Source organism: Oncorhynchus mykiss, chromosome 10 (genome assembly GCF_013265735.2).
Source record: "Oncorhynchus mykiss isolate Arlee chromosome 10, USDA_OmykA_1.1, whole genome shotgun sequence".
NCBI lineage: Eukaryota > Metazoa > Chordata > Actinopteri > Salmoniformes > Salmonidae > Oncorhynchus > Oncorhynchus mykiss.
In genome coordinates, this window is record NC_048574.1 from 6,804,787 (window position 1) to 6,825,175 (window position 20,389).

The window sequence follows — 20,389 nt, forward strand, 5'->3', positions numbered from 1 at the left end:
GACTGTTCAGTCTGGTTTAACCAGGCTATAGGGGACTGTTCAGTCTGGTTTAACCAGGCTATAGGGGACTGTTCAGTCTGGTTTAACCAGGCTATAGGGGACTGTTCAGTCTGGTTTAACCAGGCTATAGGGGACTGTTCAGTCTGGTTTAACCAGGCTATAGGGGACTGTTCAGTCTGGTTTAACCAGGCTATAGGGGACTGTTCAGTCTGGTTTAACCAGGCTATAGGGGACTGTTCAGTCTGGTTTAACCAGGCTATAGGGGACTGTTCAGTCTGGTTTAACCAGGCTATAGGGGACTGTTCAGTCTGGTTTAACCAGGCTATAGGGGACTGTTCAGTCTGGTTTAACCAGGCTATAGGGGACTGTTCAGTCTGGTTTAACCAGGCTATAGGGGACTGTTCAGTCTGGTTTAACCAGGCTATAGGGGACTGTTCCGTCTGGTTTAACCAGGCTATAGGGGACTGTTCAGTCTGGTTTAACCAGGCTATAGGGGACTGTTCAGTCTGGTTTAACCAGGCTATAGGGGACTGTTCAGTCTAGTTTAACCAGGCTATAGGGGACTGTTCAGTCTGGTTTAACCAGGCTATAGGGGACTGTTCAGTCTGGTTTAACCAGGCTATAGGGGACTGTTCAGTCTGGTTTAACCAGGCTATAGGGGACTGTTCAGTCTGGTTTAACCAGGCTATAGGGGACTGTTCAGTCTGGTTTAACCAGGCTATAGGGGACTGTTCAGTCTGGTTTAACCAGGCTATAGGGGACTGTTCAGTCTAGTTTAACCAGGCTATAGGGGACTGTTCAGTCTAGTTTAACCAGGCTATAGGGGACTGTTCAGTCTGGTTTAACCAGGCTATAGGGGACTGTTCAGTCTGGTTTAACCAGGCTATAGGGGACTGTTCAGTCTAGTTTAACCAGGCTATAGGGGACTGTTCAGTCTGGTTTAACCAGGCTATAGGGGACTGTTCAGTCTGGTTTAACCAGGCTATAGGGGACTGTTCAGTCTGTTTTAACCAGGCTATAGGGGACTGTTCAGTCTGGTTTAACCAGGCTATAGGGGACTGTTCAGTCTAGTTTAACCAGGCTATAGGGGACTGTTCAGTCTGGTCTAACCAGGCTATAGGGGACTGTTCAGTCTGGTTTAACCAGGCTATAGGGGACTGTTCAGTCTGGTTTAACCAGGCTATAGGGGACTGTTCAGTCTAGTTTAACCAGGCTATAGGGGACTGTTCAGTCTGGTTTAACCAGGCTATAGGGGACTGTTCAGTCTGGTTTAACCAGGCAATAGGGGACTGTTCAGTCTGGTTTAACCAGGCTATAGGGGACTGTTCAGTCTGGTTTAACCAGGCTATAGGGGACTGTTCAGTCTGGTTTAACCAGGCTATAGGGGACTGTTCAGTCTAGTTTAACCAGGCTATAGGGGACTGTTCAGTCTAGTTTAACCAGGCTATAGGGGACTGTTCAGTCTAGTTTAACCAGGCTATAGGGGACTGTTCAGTCTGGTTTAACCAGGATATAGGGGACTGTTCAGTCTAGTTTAACCAGGCTATAGGGGACTGTTCAGTCTAGTTTAACCAGGCTATAGGGGACTGTTCAGTCTGGTTTAACCAGGCTATAGGGGACTGTTCAGTCTGGTTTAACCAGGCTATAGGGGACTGTTCAGTCTGGTTTAACCAGGCTATAGGGGACTGTTCAGTCTGGTTTAACCAGGCTATAGGGGACTGTTCAGTCTAGTTTAACCAGGCTATAGGGGACTGTTCAGTCTAGTTTAACCAGGCTATAGGGGACTGTTCAGTCTAGTTTAACCAGGCTATAGGGGACTGTTCAGTCTGGTTTAACCAGGATATAGGGGACTGTTCAGTCTGGTTTAACCAGGCTATAGGGGACTGTTCAGTCTGGTTTAACCAGGCTATAGGGGACTGTTCAGTCTGGTTTAACCAGGCAATAGGGGACTGTTCAGTCTAGTTTAACCAGGCTATAGGGGACTGTTCAGTCTAGTTTAACCAGGCTATAGGGGACTGTTCAGTCTAGTTTAACCAGGCTATAGGGGACTGTTCAGTCTAGTTTAACCAGGCTATAGGGGACTGTTCAGTCTAGTTTAACCAGGCTGAAGTATTAGCGTGAGAAGCTGTCTCCAAAAACACATTGGAAAACGAGTTATGGGTAAATACGGGGCTGTAATCTATAGATTGTCCATGATTTTTGACTGCGTACGATTCCAACACGTTCTCGTAAAGCAAAACCTAGTGAATTGGGTTTAGATTGACGCAGCAGGAACAGAAGGCAGCAAATAGCTTAATGTATTAGGTGATTTGATGATCTAAGATCTAAGAATAAACTTCAACCGATCCACGGGAGGTAGTGAATGAAGAGCACACGACTAACCTTTTTTGAAACCTGACTTCATAAAGGCACAACTGAAGTAAATGGAATAGATGGACTCGTCTCATAACTGGTTCAGAGTGTTACTACCGTCAATCAGCCGCGTGACATTTTAAAGGTTGTTGTTTTATAAGTGCTTCCAACTATTTAGAAAATACTCTGTGGATCAATGTGTTTATTCATTTTCAATGTTTACCTCGGACGCAATACTGAGCCTCAATACAGTCTCCTTGCACACGTCCACTAAGCCTCCATGTATTCATATACAGTCTCCTTGCACACGTCCACTGAGCCTCCATGTATTCAAATACAGTAAGAACTCAAATATATTGGAGGAGATATACAGTACCAGTCAAAAGTTTGGACACACCTACTCATTCAAGGGTTTTTCTTATTTTAAAAAAAACTGTTTTTCACATTGTATAATAATAGTGAAGACATCAAAACTATGAAATAACACATATGGAATCATGTAGTAACCCAAAAAGTGTTAAACAAATCAAAATATATTTTAGATTTTAGATTCTTCAAAGTAGCCACCCTGTGCCTTGATGATAGCTTTGCACACTCTTGGCATTCTCTCAACCAGCTTCACCTGGAATGCTTTTCCAACAGTCTTGAAGAAGTTCCCTCATATGCTGAGCACTTGTTGGCTGCTTTTCCTTCACTCTGCGGCGGTCCAACTCTTCCCAAACCATCTCAATTAGGTTGAGGTTGGGTGATTGTGGAGGTCAGGTCATCTGATGCAGCAATCCATCACTCTCCTTGGTCAAATAGCCCTTACACCGCCTGGAGGTGTGTTTAGGGTCATTGTCATGTTGAAAAACAAATGATAGTTCCACTAAGCGCAAACCAGATGGGATGGCGTATCGCTGCAGAATGCTGTGGTAGACATACTGGTTAAGTGTGGCTTCAATTCTAAATAAATCACTGACAGTGTCACCAGCAAAGCACCCCCACACCATCACACCTCCACCTCCATGCTTCACGGTGGGAACCACACATGCGGAGATCATCCGTTCACCTACTCTGGGTCTCACAAATACACTGCGGTTGGAACCAGAAATCTCAAATTTGGGCCAAGCAGTTCCACCGGTCTAATATTCAGTGCTCGTGTTTCTTCGCCCAAGCAAGTCTCTTCTTCTCATTGGTGTCTTTTAGTAGTGGTTTCTTTACAGCAATTTGACCATGAAGGCCTTATTCTCCTCTGAACAGTTGATGTTATGAGATGTGTCTGTTACTTGAACTCTGTGAAAAATGTATATGGGCTGCAATTTCTGAGGCTGGTATCTCTATTGAACTTATCCTCTGCAGCAGAGGTAACTCTGGGTCTTCCTTTCCTGTGGTGGTCCTCATGAGAGCTAGTTTCATCATAGCTCTTGATGGTTTTTGCAACTGCACTTGAATAAACTTTCAAAGTTCTTAAAATGTTCTGTATTGACTGACCTTCATGTCTTAAAGTAATGATGGACTGTCATTTCTCTTTGCTTATTTGAGCTGTTCTTGCCATAATATGGACTTGGTCTTTTACCAAATAGGGCTATCGTCTGTATACCACCCCTACCTAGTCACAACACATCTGATTGGCTCAAACGAATTAAGAAGGAAAGAAATTCCACAAATTAACTTTTAACAAGGCACACCTGTTAAAATTGAAATGCATTCCAGGTGACTACCTCATGAAGCTGGTTGAGAGAATGCCAAGTGTGTGCAAAGCTGTCATCAAGGCAAAGGGTGGCTACTTTGAAGGATCTCAAATATAAAATATATTTTGATTTGTTTAACACTTTTTTGGTTACTACATGATTCCATGTGTTATTCCATAGTTTTGACGTCTTCACTATTATTGTACAATGTAGAAAATAGTAAAAATACAGAAAAACCCTTGAATGTGTAGGCGTGTCCAAACTTTTGACTGGTACTGTATAACTACACACATTTAATATCCTGGGATGTTGGATCCAAGTGAGACATTCAGGGAAAGGGCTTGACTGACTGAGCGGCACCAGGCTTCTATTTAAGGCCGCAGGTTTGTTCGGTAAATGTTTGGTCGTGAATAATGTTATGTTCCCAAAGTTGAATGAATTATGAATTATCATGGCTTTCCTCCAGTTATTACATAGTAATTCTGTATATAATATTTTGCTACAATGTTTAAGATAAGGGCACCCCTGGTGAGCTATAGCTGCTGGTAGATGGGATATGGAAAGGAGACAATATCCTTGCTGGTGGACAACGATAGGGTTGTGTAATAGGTGATGGGGATAAAGGTCAGGGGTCAGGGGTGAAGAGCAGACGACATGGTTCATGTCCTTTCTGAGCCGAGCGAAGCTCCACCCACGCTGCTGTTCTGGTGGCAGACCTCCCTTTAGGTTCAAATAGAATTTTAAATATTTCACATACTTGAGCATTTGCATATTTTATCCTTACTGGAGTGCACGCCAGATGGGCGGGGTTTACATTTTTTAGGACTATACCATTGGTCCCATGGAGCCAGGTAAGCTGAATCAAGCACAGCTACAGTATTTGAAATATGTCAAATACAGTTTGAACCCAGGTTTGTGTGGAGGGCCCCTCCCATCCTTCACTGGCCACCAAACCAGCGCTCAGGTCAAACATACTACGTAACCACTGGCAACATGAGAAATGACATGAGCAAAACAAAAATAGCTTGTAATAACATAGATCAGTCTGGTTCTTTCTTTTAACGATGAAAAACACAATTACAAAATAAAAAAAATATATGTTTTTACCGAACCAAAAAACACATTAAATGTGATGGAAACAGCTGCCATTATTGAATGAACCAACACAAGTCCCCATACTAGCCTCTAATGACCTCTCAGGAAGACCTTTCAGGATGACCTTTCAGGATGACCTCTCAGGATGACCTTTCAGGATGCTCACTGCTTGTAGGTCCAGCTAAGAAAATCACTGTTCTCCCCTAATGATAAGTTTCTTGTCTCTTTTCCGTAGCTCTGAGTACCTTAGTAAAACCCACCCCGAAGGGAAACATTTCTGAATCTGATTTGAGTTAGGCTGGAAAGAGCAAGAAACCTCCATGTATGGGTGTCGTACATGATCCAATGCTCGTCTACATTCTGTTTCTACACAAATAAAGGACTTTAAGGATATTAAGTATTACTGAGTAGTACCTCATAGTATAATTGATTAAGTACTCAATCAACCACTCAAGGAATCAGACATCCAATATGTCCGTGTGATTTCTAATGAGGGAGATAGTTGGGGAATGTCGTGATGTGAATCGAGGCTCAAGCCCTGAGCAGTGATCATTCCTTGTGGTCACTAAGGCAACCTGGGAACTTGTTGGTATTGAATTATTCCTGTAATTTACAAAACAAAATAAAAACAAGACGAAAAACAAAACAACAACAAAAAAACATTTCCAGCATCTCCCAGTCAGTCTCCATCTTGAAACACAATCACTAAGCAACAACAAAACTCCCAATCAAACACATTGAAATACTGGAATTCAACAATGAATTAGAGCAATTTGACATCCATACATGACTTGTGCTTATTGTTTGAATTGATGGTCAAAATAAATAAACTTCAAAACAATCAGAATCTCGTAGACTCATTTTGATCGTTGTGGGACAGACGGAACTCTGAGCACTGACTGGGGGATTCTGGGAAGTGTAGTCTGAATGCAGCTATTAAATGTGGAATTATTTGGAAGACTTGAGAAACATGGCCGCGCGATGATGTGTTTGTCCGTTCCGGCTCCTGTGTACGTAGCAGCGTGAAGTTGGGGATGCAACTCGCGAGTCCTCACACGCCGGACTCCTCCTCGGATCCTGGAGGTAGAGAAAAAGACGACAGGTTTATTTACCTCTCCAATGCACAGAGACATGACACACAGGATGTCAGGAAGAACGACACACATGGGGCTCTTCCTCAATTCCTCTCTCCTCACCTTCTTTCCCAAAATGCAATTCATTCAACTTCCCTCCAATTAGGTTCATACGGAGGTGAGGAGATAGAATGCAAAAGAAGCACGGAAAGACAAATTGAGCTTAAGACATAAAAACGATGACCTTATATAATACCATTCCTATGGGGGAAACGATGACCTTATCTAATACCATTCCTATGGGGGAAACGATGACCTTGGAGAATACCATTCCTATGGGGGAAACGATGACCTTGGAGAATACCATTCCTATGGGGGAAACGATGACCTTATATAATACCATTCCTATGGGGGAAACAATGACCTTGGAGAATACCATTCCTATGGGGGAAACGATGACCTTGGAGAATACCATTCCTATGGGGGAAACGATGACCTTATATAATACCATTCCTATGGGGGAAACGATGACCTTGGAGAATACCATTCCTATGGGGGAAACGATGACCTTGGAGAATACCATTCCTATGGGGGAAACGATGACCTTATATAATACCATTCCTATGGGGGAAACGATGACCTTGGAGAATACCATTCCTATGGGGGAAACGATGACCTTGGAGAATACCATTCCTATGGGGGAAACGATGACCTTATATAATACCATTCCTATGGGGGAAACGATGACCTTGGAGAATACCATTCCTATGGGGGAAACGATGACCTTGGAGAATACCATTCCTATGGGGGAAACGATGACCTTATATAATACCATTCCTATGGGGGAAACGATGACCTTGGAGAATACCATTCCTATGGGGGAAACGATGACCTTGGAGAATACCATTCCTATGGGGGAAACAATGACCTTGGAGAATACCATTCCTATGGGGGAAACGATGACCTTGGAGAATACCATTCCTATGGGGGAAACGATGACCTTGGAGAATACCATTCCTATGGGGGAAACGATGACCTTGGAGAATACCATTCCTATGGGGGAAACGATGACCTTGGAGAATACCATTCCTATGGGGGAAACGATGACCTTGGAGAATACCATTCCTATGGGGGAAACGATGACCTTATATAATACCATTCCTATGGGGGAAACGATGACCTTGGAGAATACCATTCCTATGGGGGAAACGATGACCTTGGAGAATACCATTCCTATGGGGGAAACGATGACCTTATATAATACCATTCCTATGGGGGAAACGATGACCTTGGAGAATACCATTCCTATGGGGGAAACGATGACCTTGGAGAATACCATTCCTATGGGGGAAACGATGACCTTATATAATACCATTCCTATGGGGGAAACGATGACCTTGGAGAATACCATTCCTATGGGGGAAACGATGACCTTGGAGAATACCATTCCTATGGGGGGAACGATGACCTTATATAATACCATTCCTATGGGGGAAACGATGACCTTATATAATACCATTCCTATGGGGAAAACGATGACCTTGGAGAATACCATTCCTATGGGGAAAACGATGACCTTGGAGAATACCATTCCTATGGGGAAAACGATGACCTTGGAGAATACCATTCCTATGGGGGAAACGATGACCTTGGAGAATACCATTCCTATGGGGGAAACGATGACCTTATATAATACCATTCCTATGGGGAAAACGATGAACAAGATGGCAGTTGTTCACATCATATGTAGCTATATAAAAAAAAGTTTAAGGACTGGTTGAACACCCACCCTGATTATTGTGTAGTGTTTGGCAGTATAAACATAAGTCTGTGTTGCGGTCGTCCCCTGGGCTGTGGGGACCGTGGTGGCGCCTGCTGGAAGGGGGTGGGGTTATGTCCATAGGGACCCCAAGCCCGGGCCCCAGCAGCTGGGGCTCAGAGTGGGCCTGCTGCACCCGCTTCTGCCACACCACATGGTGGGGCCCTCCACAGCAGGGCCAGTCCTCTAGGCCCCCCAGGGGCCTCATTCCTCCAGAGTCCAGGATGAGGGGCACAGGCATGGAGAGCAGAGCGGGGGGCAGGTCGGGAGGGGGGCAGCAGTAGCCCTGGTCATAGTGGATGTGGATGCTACAGTCGTCCTGCAGGTCCAGGTTCTGTTGGAAACGCACTGAGGGGCCGTCGAGCACACAGTCGCCCAGCCGGCCCGCCCTCCGGTGGGGGTGGCCCCCGTGGCTGTGGTCCTGGTGACAGCAGGTTGGTGGGGGTGGTAAGGGGGCTGGGGTTACCAGGACTGGAGGGAGGCCTGAGGGGTGGCTGAGGTCATGGCCCTGACCCTCTGTTCCGTGGCCATGGGCCCCTCTACTGTCTGTGTGGTCTGCCTTAGGGCAGTGACAGGGGCTGTCTTTCAGAGGGCACACTGGGGAATCTTTGTCCAGAGCCGGGGGGCTACTGCCAAAAGCAGTAGCCCCCAGCTCCTCGTCCGACCCCCTGCCTGGCCCCTGGCCCTGGGCGTGCTCCCTCTCCCCTTCCTCTCGGTAGTGGTGGTGTCTGTGGCGGTGGTAGTGGATGTGGCTAAACACAGCCTGCTGCTGTTCCTCAGAGCACCCTCCTCTTCTTCCTCCTCCTCCTCGTCCTCTGTCTCTGTTCACCACTGAGTCCAGGGACCTGGGTCTCTGGGCCCCTGCCTCCATGCTGTCCCTGCGGCCTGTCGGTCCCGGTCCCGGCCCGTAGTACACAAACGGATCATAGTCACTGCTCAGGGAGCTGCGGAACGTGGACCAGCTACCATACACACCCTGCAGGGACACGTCAGTACAGTTGAGGACCGAGTCACTGGAGGAGCCGTGACAGGGGCCAGAGCTAGAGTCACTGGCCGGCCCATCAGCCAGGTAGCCACTGTGCTCTGTCCGGTAGCTCCCCCCAGAGCAGCTGCCCCCCTCGTTCCCCCGGCTGTGGGCTCCCCCTGCGGAGGCGCGGGGAGCAGAGGAGGGGGCGTGGTGGAGCCTGGAACTGGAGGCGCTGCGCTGGGAAGGGCAGCCGGAGCGGTAGGCGTGGCAGGAGCGGCGGGGCCCGGGGCCGTAGTGGGTATCCATAGGGTGGCCTGCTATCTTGCAGCTGCCCCCGGCTCTGTGGGGCCTTCCGGGGCCCTCTGCAGGGTGGAGGTATCCGCAACCAGGGCCCAGGGGCCGACTAGGGAGGAAGCGGTGAGTCTGGGGGTCCAGAGGCGGGGAGCCGCTATAGTGGCCCAGGGAGGGGTATGGACCAGAGGGACCGCGGGGGTAGTGAGGCCTCATGGAGAAGGGGATGGGGTGGGTGTGGAGGAAACCCTGGCTGTGCTCGGGGGTCTGCTGTAGTCTGGTCCTCCGTGGCTGTCCAGACAGCTCTGAACCTGTGGAGCATTACAACACACAGTCAGACAGACAGGCTACACAGACAGACAGACAGACAGGCTACACAGACAGACAGACAGACAGACAGACAGACAGACAGACAGACAGACAGACAGACAGACAGACAGACAGACAGACAGACAGGATACACAGACAGACAGACAGACAGACAGACAGACAGACAGACAGACAGACAGACAGACAGACAGACAGACAGACAGACAGGATACACACACAGACAGACAGACAGACAGACAGACAGACAGACAAGCAACACACACACACACACAGTTAGACAGACAGACAGACAGACAGACAGACAGACAGACAGACAGACAGACAGACAGACAGACAGACAGACAGACAGACAGACAGACAGACAGACAGACAGACAGACAGACAGACAGAGAGACAGACAGACAGAGACAGACAGACAGACAGACAGGATACACAGACAGACAGACAGACAGACAGGATACACAGACAGACAGACAGCGTGTAAAACTGTATTTTCACTGTATAATTCCCTTATCCAGTATAATAGTAATACTGAAGAGTGGGTGAAGGTTCAGGTGCTTCCTCCTCTTAGGCCCACTGTAGAGCTGTGGGTAAAGGTTCTTGTGCTTCCTCCTCTTAGGCCCATTGTAGAGCTCCCCTATTTTATTTGTTATTTATTTTCTATTGAACCTTTATTTAACCAGGAAGGGCTCATTGAGATTTAAAATCTCCTTTTCAAGAGCGTCCTGGCCAAGATAGGCAGCACCAAGTCATTACAGACAAACAACATGGACAAACTACAAGAAATCAAGTAAAAACCATTGACCAAAAACCCTCGTGGTTATGTCATGTCCTTACCCATGATGGTGACCAAAAAACCCTCGTGGCTATGTCATGTCCTTACCCATGATGTTGTGCATGCAGAGGGGACAGGTGCGGTGCTGCAGTAGCCAGGGGTCCACACACTCCTTATGGAACTCATGAGCACACGAGATGATCCTCAGGTCCTGTCCCTCCAGGAACTCATCCAGACAGATGGCACAGACGGGGCTGGAGTTAGAGCTGCTATTAGACCCCCAGCCCCCACGGTGGCGCTGTGAGCCCCCGCAGCCCTGAGAACTGTACATCCGCGTCTCCAGACGACTGATGGCTCGCATCGTCTGCTGGTGGACTGAGTCCTGTGGTCGTAGAAGAACAAGCCGTGTGGGATGGAGGTTAGAGAACCTCAGAATGGACTGAGACATGTCAAAGTTCAAATTCCAGGGAGATTTTTCTGGTGAATGTTTCAGCTGTATATTCAGTGGCCACTATCCTTAGTGTTTGGTCTACAGGACTTACACTAAACCACTTTTAAGATGGCTGTATTCTGCAGAGATAAAGACAAACCACTTTTAAGATGGCTGTATTCTGCAGAGATAAAGACCTTGGTATTGATAGATGAAGACAGATACATTGAGACTGGTGTTGTTGACTGACTCACCCAGGTTCTGCTGGACTTGCATCGATACCGGAAAGCAAAGATCGTAACGATGGCCAGAATAGCAAGGACTATAGTGAGCAGGACAACAACATCATAGTGGGCCTGGAAAGCGAGAGAGAGGAAAGAGAGGAGAGAGAGAAATGAGAGAGACAGAGAGAGGAGAGAGAGACAGAGAGAGGAGAGGAGAGAGAGACAGAGAGAGGAGAGACAGAGAGAGGAGAGAGAGACAGAGAGAGAGAGAGAGGAGAGGGAGAGAGAGGAGAGAGAGAGAGAGACAGAGAGAGAGGAGAGAGAGACAGAGAGAGGGAGGAGAGAGAGACGGAGAGAGAGAGAGAGAGAGGGAGAATCAAATCAAATGTATTTATATAGCCCTTCGTACATCAGCTGATATCTCAAAGTGCTGTACAGAAACCCAGCCTAAAACCCCAAACAGCAAGCAATGCAGGTGTAGAAGCAATGCAGGTGTAGATGCACAAGTGGTTATCTCCACTCTACCACGAAAAGACTTCCACCCTGTCACCATACAGCCGGTAAACGCAAGTATTTCCCGTGACTCTGCCTCAAAACCAAATCTTTACCTGTTTACCTGGCCCACCACTCCACCCTGGACTTGAACAGCCTCTATGACCAGGTCCACCTATACAGGGCAGCAGTGCCCACCTTCGCCCGGACTCTAAAGGACATCGCTCTCAAATGCAGCCCCAACACTTCACACAGGAGCAACAGATCAATAGACACCCCGCCCAGACCAGCGAGACCCCCCCTAGACCTATACATAGAGGACCCACGCTGAGAGGACTTACATCCAGACCACAACACCACCAGACACATACACACCCCCACCCCAACCAATCAACACCCCCCCATATCAACCATGCCCACACCCCATTTAGGCCCCCTAAGATCAGACCTATGCCCCTCCTGCCCACCCCATGCACCCCACCCCCGCAAAGAGTGTCTCAACATGGAAGTCACATATACGCCCAGGTCGTGAGCAGGCAAACAACAAAACTCAAACACAAGCCCAAGCCAAGATGCTCAGATGCTCAGCAGGCTCTGCTCAGCAGGCTCTGCTCACACTTACTGGTCTGAGGCCAAACCACACGACCAACAACATTGGACACTTTATGGAACACAAAGCCTTCACTTCTCACCCTGGAATATCCAAGGCCTGAGGTCATCTGCCTTTGGCCTAAAGAGCAGGAACCTGGACTTCACCAAATAAATCAGAAATACAGACATTATCATCCTACAAGAAACATGATATAGAGAAGTCGGACCCACTGGTTGCCCTCTGGGTACAGAGAGCTGGTAGTCCCATCCACCAAACTACCAGGTGTGAAACAGGGAAGGGACTCAGGGGGTATGCTAATTTGGTATAGAGCAGACCTAACTCACTCCATTAAATTAATCAAAACAGGAACATTTTACATTTGGCTAGAAATTCAAAAGGAAATGATCTTAACAGAGAAAAATGTCCTCCTGTGTGCTACCAATATCCCCCCACTAGAATCCCCATACTTTAACCTCTTGAGTGTAGGGGGCAGTATTTTGATGTTTGGATGAAAAACGTACCCAAATGAAATTGTCTGTCTAAATATTGTCTGTGAGTATAACAGAACTGATATCGCAGGCGAAAACCTGAGGAAAATCCAACGAGGAAGTGCCTTCTATTTTGAAAGCTCCCTGTTCCATTGCATGCCTTCCCTCCATTTAAAGGGATATCCACCAGATTCCTTTTCCTATGGCTTCCACATGGTCTGAACAGTCTTTAGACATAGTTTCAGCCTTTTTTTCTGAAAAAAATGAGCGAGAAAGATCACATCGCGTCAGTGGATGGCTGGGAGCCAGCAGAGTTTTGCATGCGCGAGCAGCTTGGAACAGACATTTTCTCTCTCTCTCCTATTGAAAAAGCTACGGTCCGGTTGAAATATTATTTATTGTAAAAACAACTTGAGGATTGATTATAAAAAACGTTTGACTTGTTTCTACGAACTTTACGGATACTATTTGGAATTTTCGTCTGCCCGGTCGTGACCGCTTGAGCCTGTGGATTTCTGAACATAACACGCTAACCAAATGGAGGTATTTTGGATATAAAAAATATCTTTATGGAACAAAAGGAACATTTATTGTGTAACTGGGAGTCTCGTGAGTGAAAACATCCAAAGATCATCAAAGGTAAGCGATTCATTTTATTGCTTTTCTGACTTTCTACTTTGCTGCTGTTTGAAATGTTTTGTCTGCTGAGAGAGATGTCCTTACATAAACACTTGGAAAAATGCCCAAAAATATATTTTTTGGAAAGCTGACATGCCAGGTGGATTAACAACAAGCTAAACTGTGTTTTGCTATATTGCACTTGTGATTTCATAAAAATTAAATATTTTTAGTAATTTTATTTTAATTTGACGCTCTGCAATTCAGCGGATGTTGACGAAAATGATTCCGCTAAAGAGATGGGTGCGCCAAGAAGTTATTGAAGACAGCTTCTCCATCTTGGAGGGGGAAATCAATCATTTCCAGGCTTAGGGACATGTACTAGTCTGTGGCGACCTAAATGCCAGAACTGGACAAGAACCTGACACCCTCAGCACACAGGGGGACACACAACTACCTGGATGACAGCATTCCCTCCCCCATATGCCCCCCTACAGTCTAACAGAGCAATACTCAATCATGAGGTATCAAAGCCAAAGGAACTGAGTAACACTAAGAAATGCTATAGATGGAAAGAATGCAGTTTGGAAACCTACCAAAAAACAATTAGGCAACAACAAATTAAATCCCTTTTAGACAATTTCTTGGGTAAAACGTTCCACTGTTATAGTGAAGGTGTAAACTTGGCAGTAGAAAATCTTAACAGTATATTTGACCTCTCAGCTTCCCTATAAAATCAAAAAATCTCAAAGAAAATGAACAACAATGACAAATGGTTTGATGAAGAATGCAAAAATCGAAGAAAGAAATTGAGAAACCTGTCCAACCAAAAAAAATATAGAGACCCGGAAAACCTGAGTCTACGCCTTCACTATGGTGAATCACTAAAACAATACAGAAATACACTACGGAAAAAGAAGGAACAGCACGTCAGAAATTAGCTCAATGTAATTGAAGAATCCATAGACTCTAACCACTTCTGGGAAAATTGGAAAACACTAAACAAACAACAACACAAAGAATTATCTATCCAAAACGGAGAGGTATGTGTAAACCACCTCTACAATCTTTTTGGCTCTATAACAAAGAACAAACAGCAAAAACGTATACATTATCAAATACACATCTTAGAATCAACTATTAAAGACTACCAGAACCCACTGGATTCTCCAATTACCTTGAATGAGCAACAGGACAAAATAAAAACCCTCCAACCCAAAAAGGCATGTGGTGTTGATGGTATCCTCAATGAAATGATCAAATATACAGACAACAAATTCCAATTGGCTATACTAAAACTCTTTAACATCATCCTTAGCTCTGGCATCTTCCCCAGTACTTGGAACCAAGGACTGATCAGCCCAATCCACAAAAGAGGAGACAAATTTGACCCAAATAACTACTGTGGGATATGCATCAACAGCAACCTTGGGGAAATCCTCTGCATTATCATTAGCAGCAGACTCGTACATTTCCTCAGTGAAAACAATGTACAGAGAAAATGTCAAATTGGCTTTTTACCAAATTACCGTACAACAGACCACGTATTCACCCTGCACACTCTAAATGACAAACACACAAATCAAAACAAAGGCAAAGTCTTCTCATGTTTTGTTGATTTGGGGCGGCAGGGTAGCCTAGTGGTTAGAGCGTTGGACTAGTAACCGGAAGGTTGTGAGTTCAAACCCCCGAGCTGACAAGGTACAAATCTGTCGTTCTGCCCCTGAACAGGCAGTTAACCCACTGTTCCCAGGCCGTCATTGAAAATAAGAATTTGTTCTTAACTGACTTGCCTGGTTAAATAAAGGTAAAATAAAAAAATTTCAAAAAAGCCTTAGACTCAATTTGGCATGAGGGTGTGCTATACAAATTGATGGAAATTGGTGTTGGGGGAAAAACATACGACATTATAAAATCCATGTACACAAACATGTGTGTGGTTAAAATTGGCAAAAAACACATATTTCTTTCCACAGGGCCGGGGGGTGAGACAGGGCTTCAGCTTAAGCCCCCACCCTCTTCAACATATATATCAACGAATTGGCACTAGAAAAGTCTGCAGCACCCGGCCTCACCCTACTAGAATCTGAAGTTAAATGTCGACTGTCTGCTGATGATCTTCTGTCACCAACCAAGGAGGACCTACAGCAGCACCTAGATATTCTGCACAGATTCTGCCAGACCTGGACAGCAACACAATTAGATCCAACCAAATCATGAGAAAACAAAAAGATAATTACTTGATACATTGGAAAGAATTAACAAAAAAAACTGAGCAAACTAGAATGCTATTTGGCCCTAAACAGAGAGTACACAGCGGCAGAATACCTGACCACTGTGACTGACCCAAACTTAAGGAAAGCTTTGACTATGTCCCTACTCAGTGAGCAAAGCATTGCTTTTGAGAAAGGCCGCCGTAGGCAGACCTGGCTCTCAAGAGAAGACAGGCTATGTGCAAACTGCCCACAAAATGAGGTGGAAACTGATCTGCACTTCCTAACCTCCTGCCCAATGTATGACCATATTAGAGACACATATTTCCCTCAGATTACACATATTTACAAGGAATTTGAAAACAAACCCGATTTTGATAAACTCCCATATCTACTGGGTGAAATTCCACAGTGTGCCATCACTGCAGCAAGATTTGTGACCTGTTGCTACAAGAAAAGGTCAACCAGTGAAGAACAAACACCATTGTAAATACAACCCATATTTATGCTTATTTTTTTTCCCTTGTGTACTCTTATTATTACGACATCGGCGATCTGGAGCACCTGGCGGTGAAGTTGGCATTAGAGGAGTGGAGACACTGGCTGGAGGGTGCCAAGGAACCATTTGTCATCCTCACCGACCATCGGAACCTACAGTGCATACGGACAGCGAGGAGACTGAATCCGCGCTGAATCCAAGGCATGTCGATTAATCCCTCTTCCTGGCCCCTCACTGCTCTTCCAGCAGGTCTTCTGGCATTATGGCCTTCCAGAGGACATCGTCTCCAACCGTGGCCCCCAATTTATATCACGAGTTTGGAGGGCCTTCTTGGAGAAGCTCGGGGTCACGGTCAGCCTCACCTCCGGGTACCGGCCTCAGTCAAACGGGGAGGTGGAAAGGATGAAGCAGGAGCTCGTGAGGTTCCTGAGGAGTCACTGTCAGGATTGGCAGCATGAGTGGGCACAATTCCTTCACTGGGCAGAGTACCCCCTAAACTTGCTAAGTCACTCCTCCACTGGGTTGACCTCCTTCCAGTGTGTTTTGGGTTTCCAGCCGGCCCTGGCCCCGTGGACCCCGGGCCAGACCGCTCGGTCGGCATCGCCCTGCGGCTAAAGCCGCGCGTCGGGGGTGGGTACTGTCACATCTTCTCCTGCTCCTCCCCTCCAAATACTAACCACCGGTCCTGGGATTCATCATTACGCACACCTGGACCTGGTACTCATCATTACGCACACCTGGTACTCATCATTACGCACACCTGGCACTCATCATTACGCTCACCTGTTAATCATTATGATTCACACCTGGACTTTATTTACCTTCATCATTTCCTTCCCTTTATACAGTGGGGCAAAAAAAGTATTTAGTCAGCCACCAATTGTGCAAGTTCTCCTACTTAAAAAGATGAAAGAGGCCTGGAATTTTCCTCATAGGTACACTTCAACTATGACAGACAAAATTAGAAAATAAATCAAGAAAATCACATTGTAGGATTTTTAATGAATTTATTTTCAAATTAAGGCTAGCTTTTTCAAACAGAAATTTGCATTCTGTAGCACATACTCCAAAACGTTCTGGGAAGTTCTGTAAAGTCCATGGAGAATAAGAGCACCTCCTCCCAGCTGCCCATTGAGGCTAGGAAACATTGTTACCACCAAAAAATCCACGATAATTGAGAATTTCAATAAGCATTTTTCTACGGCTGGCTATGCTTTCCACCTGGCTACCCCTACCTCGGTCAACAGCTATGCACCCCCCACAGCAACTTGCCCCAGCCTCCCCAAATTTCTCCTTCACCCAAATCCAGATAGCTGATGTTCTGAAAGAGCTGCAAAATCTTGACCCCAACAAATCAGCAGGGCTAGACAATCTGGATCCTCTCTTTCTAAAATTATCCACTGCAATTGTTGCAACCCCTATTCCGAGCCTGTTCAACCTCTCTTTCGTATCGTCTGAGATCCCCAAAGATTGTAAAGCTGTCTCCCCCTCTTCAAAGGGGGAGACACTAGACCCAAACTGTTACAGACCTATATCCATCCTACCCTGCCCTGCCCTGCCTCTAGACCCAAACTGTTACAGACCTACATCCATCCTACCCTGCCCTGCCCTGCCTCTAGACCTAAACTGTTACAGACCTATATCCATCCTACCCTGCCCTGCCTCTAGACCCAAACTGTTACAGACCTATTTCCATCCTACCCTGCCCTGCCCTGCCTCTAGACCCAAACTGTTACAAACCTATATCCATACTACCCTGCCCTGCCCTGCCTCTAGACCCAAATTGTTACAGACCTATATCCATCCTACCCTGCCCTGCCCTGCCTCTAGACCCAAACTGTTACAGACCTATATCCATCCTACCCTGCCCTGCCTCTAGACCCAAACTGTTACAGACCTATATCCATCCTACCCTAAAAAACAGATCACCGACCATTCCGAATCCCACCGCACCTTCTCCGCTATGCAATCTGGTTTCAGAGCTGGTCATGGGTGGACCTCAGCTACGCTTAAGGTCCTAAACAATATCATAACCGCCATCTATAAAAGACAATACTGTGCAGCCGTATTCATCAACCTGGCCAAGGCTTTCGACTCTGTCAATCACCGCATTCTTATCGGCAAACTCAACAGCAATGGTTTCTCAAATGACTGCCTCGCCTGGTTCACCAACTACTTCTCAGACAGAGTTCAGTGTGTCAAATCGGAGGGCATGTTGTCCGGATCTCTGGCAGTCTCTATGGGGGTGCCACAGGGTTCAATTATCGGGCCGACTCTTTTCTCTGTATACATCAATGATTTCTCTCTTGCTGCTGGTGATTCTCTGATCCACCTCTACGCAGACCACACCATTCTGTGTACTTCTGGCCCTTCTTTGGACACTGTGTCAATTAACCTCCAGTCGAGCTTCAATGCCATACAACTTTCCTTCCGTGGCCTCCAATTGCTCTTAAATGCAAGTGAAACTAAATGCATGCTCTTCAACCGATCGCTGCCCGCACGTGCCCGCCCATCCAGCATCACTACTCTGGACGGTTCTGACTTAGAAAATTTGGACAACTACAAATACCTAGGTGTCTGGTTAGACTGTAAACTCTCCTTCCAGACTCACATTAAGCATCTCCAATCCAAAATCTAAATCTAGAATTGGCTTCCTATTTCGCAACAAAGCCTCCTTCCCTCATGCTGCCAAACATACCCTCGTAAAACTGACTATCCTACCGATCCTTGACTTCGGCGATGTCATTTACAAAATAGCCTCCAACCCTCTACTCAGTACTATCACAGTGCCATCCATTTTGTCACCAAAGCCCCATATACTACCCACCACTGCGACCTGTATACTCTCGTTGGCTGGCCCTCGCTTCATATTTCGTCACCAAACCCACTGGCTCCAGGTCATCTATAAGTCGTTGCTAGGTAAAGCCCCGCCTTTTCTCAGCTCACTGGTCACCATAGCAACACCCACCCGTAGCAAGCGCTCCAGCAGGTATATTTCACTGGTCACCCCCAAAAGCCAATTCCTTCTTTTGGCCGCCTTTCCTTCCAGTTTTATGCTGCCAATGACTGGAACAAATTACAAAAATCACTGAAGCTGGAGACTCATATCTCCCTCACTAACTTTAACCTCTTAGAGCTCTAGGGGCGCTATTTCATTTTTGGATAAAAAACGTTCCCGTTTTAAGCGCGATATTTTGTCACGAAAAGATGTTTTGGAAAGAAAACACTCTGAAGTTTCAGAATCTGCAAAGATTTTGTCTGTAAGTGCCCCAGAACTCATTCTACAGGCGAAACCAAGATGATGCATCACCCAGGAATTAGCAGAATTTCTGAAGCTCTGTTTTCCATTCTCTCCTTATATGGCTGTGATTGCGCAACGAATGAGCCTACACTTTCTGTCGTTCGCCCAAGGTCTTAGCAGCATTGTGACGTATTTGTAGGCATATCATTGGAAGATTGACCATAAGAGACTACATTTCCCAAGTGTCCGCCTGGTGTCCTGCGTCGAATTCGGTGCGCAATTGCCAGCTGCTTCCACTTTACCATTTGATTCAGGGGAGAAAGCATGTGTCCAAGAACGATGTATCAATGAAGAGATATGTGAAAAACACCTTGATGATTGATTCTAAACAACGTTTGCCATGTTTTCAGTCGATATTATGGAGTTAATTTGGAAAAAAGTTTGCGTTTTGAGGACTGAATTTATGGATTTTTTTTGGTGGCCAAATGTGATGTATAAAACAGAGCTATTTCTAATACACAAGGAATCTTTTTGGAAAAACTGAGCATCTGCTATCTAACTGAGAGTATCCTCATTGAAAACATCAGAAGTTCTTCAAAGGTAAATGATTTTATTTGAAGGCTTTTATGTTTTTGTTAATGTTGCGTGCTGGATGCTAACGCTAATGCTAACGCTAAATGCTAACGCGAAATGCTAACTCTAGCTAGCTACTTTTACACAAATTATTGTTTTCCTATGGTTGAGAAGCATATTTTGAAAATCTGAGATGACAGTGTTGTTTACAAAAGGCTAAGCTTGAGAGATGGCATATTTATTTCATTTCATTTGCGATTTTCATAAATAGTTAACGTTGTGTTATGCTAATGAGCTTGCTGATAGATTTACACAATCCTGGATACAGGGTTTTTTTCATAGCTAAACGTGACGCAGAAAACGGAGCGATTTGTCCTAAACAAATAATCTTTCAGGAAAAACTGAACATTTGCTATCTGAGAGTCTCCTCATTGAAAACATCTGAAGTTCTTCAAAGGTAAATGATTTTTTTGAATGCTTTTCTGTTTTTTTGTGTAAATGTTGCCAGCTGAATGTTAATGCTAAATGCTACGTTAGCCATCAATACTGTTACACAAATGCTTGTTTTGCAATGGTTGAGAAGCATATTTTGAAAATCTGAGATGACAGTGTTGTTAACAAAAGGCTAAGCTTGAGAGCTAGCA

General features: G+C 45.7%; 1 protein-coding gene across 1 annotated transcript in view; it reads right to left on the reverse strand.

The window, feature by feature from the left end:
• Window positions 1-4,214: 4,214 nt before the first annotated feature.
• Window positions 4,215-20,389, reverse strand: part of LOC118966698 (E3 ubiquitin-protein ligase RNF43-like) — a 225,472-nt gene continuing 209,297 nt past the window's right edge. Inside the window, exons 5-8 of the mRNA XM_036989594.1 lie at window positions 11,060-11,161; window positions 10,484-10,757; window positions 7,983-9,581; window positions 4,215-6,197 (exon numbers count right to left, since the gene is read on the reverse strand). Coding sequence (XP_036845489.1) covers window positions 6,172-6,197; window positions 7,983-9,581; window positions 10,484-10,757; window positions 11,060-11,161 — 2,001 coding nt within the window. The 3' untranslated portion in view covers window positions 4,215-6,171. The remainder of the gene's footprint in view (window positions 6,198-7,982; window positions 9,582-10,483; window positions 10,758-11,059; window positions 11,162-20,389) is intronic.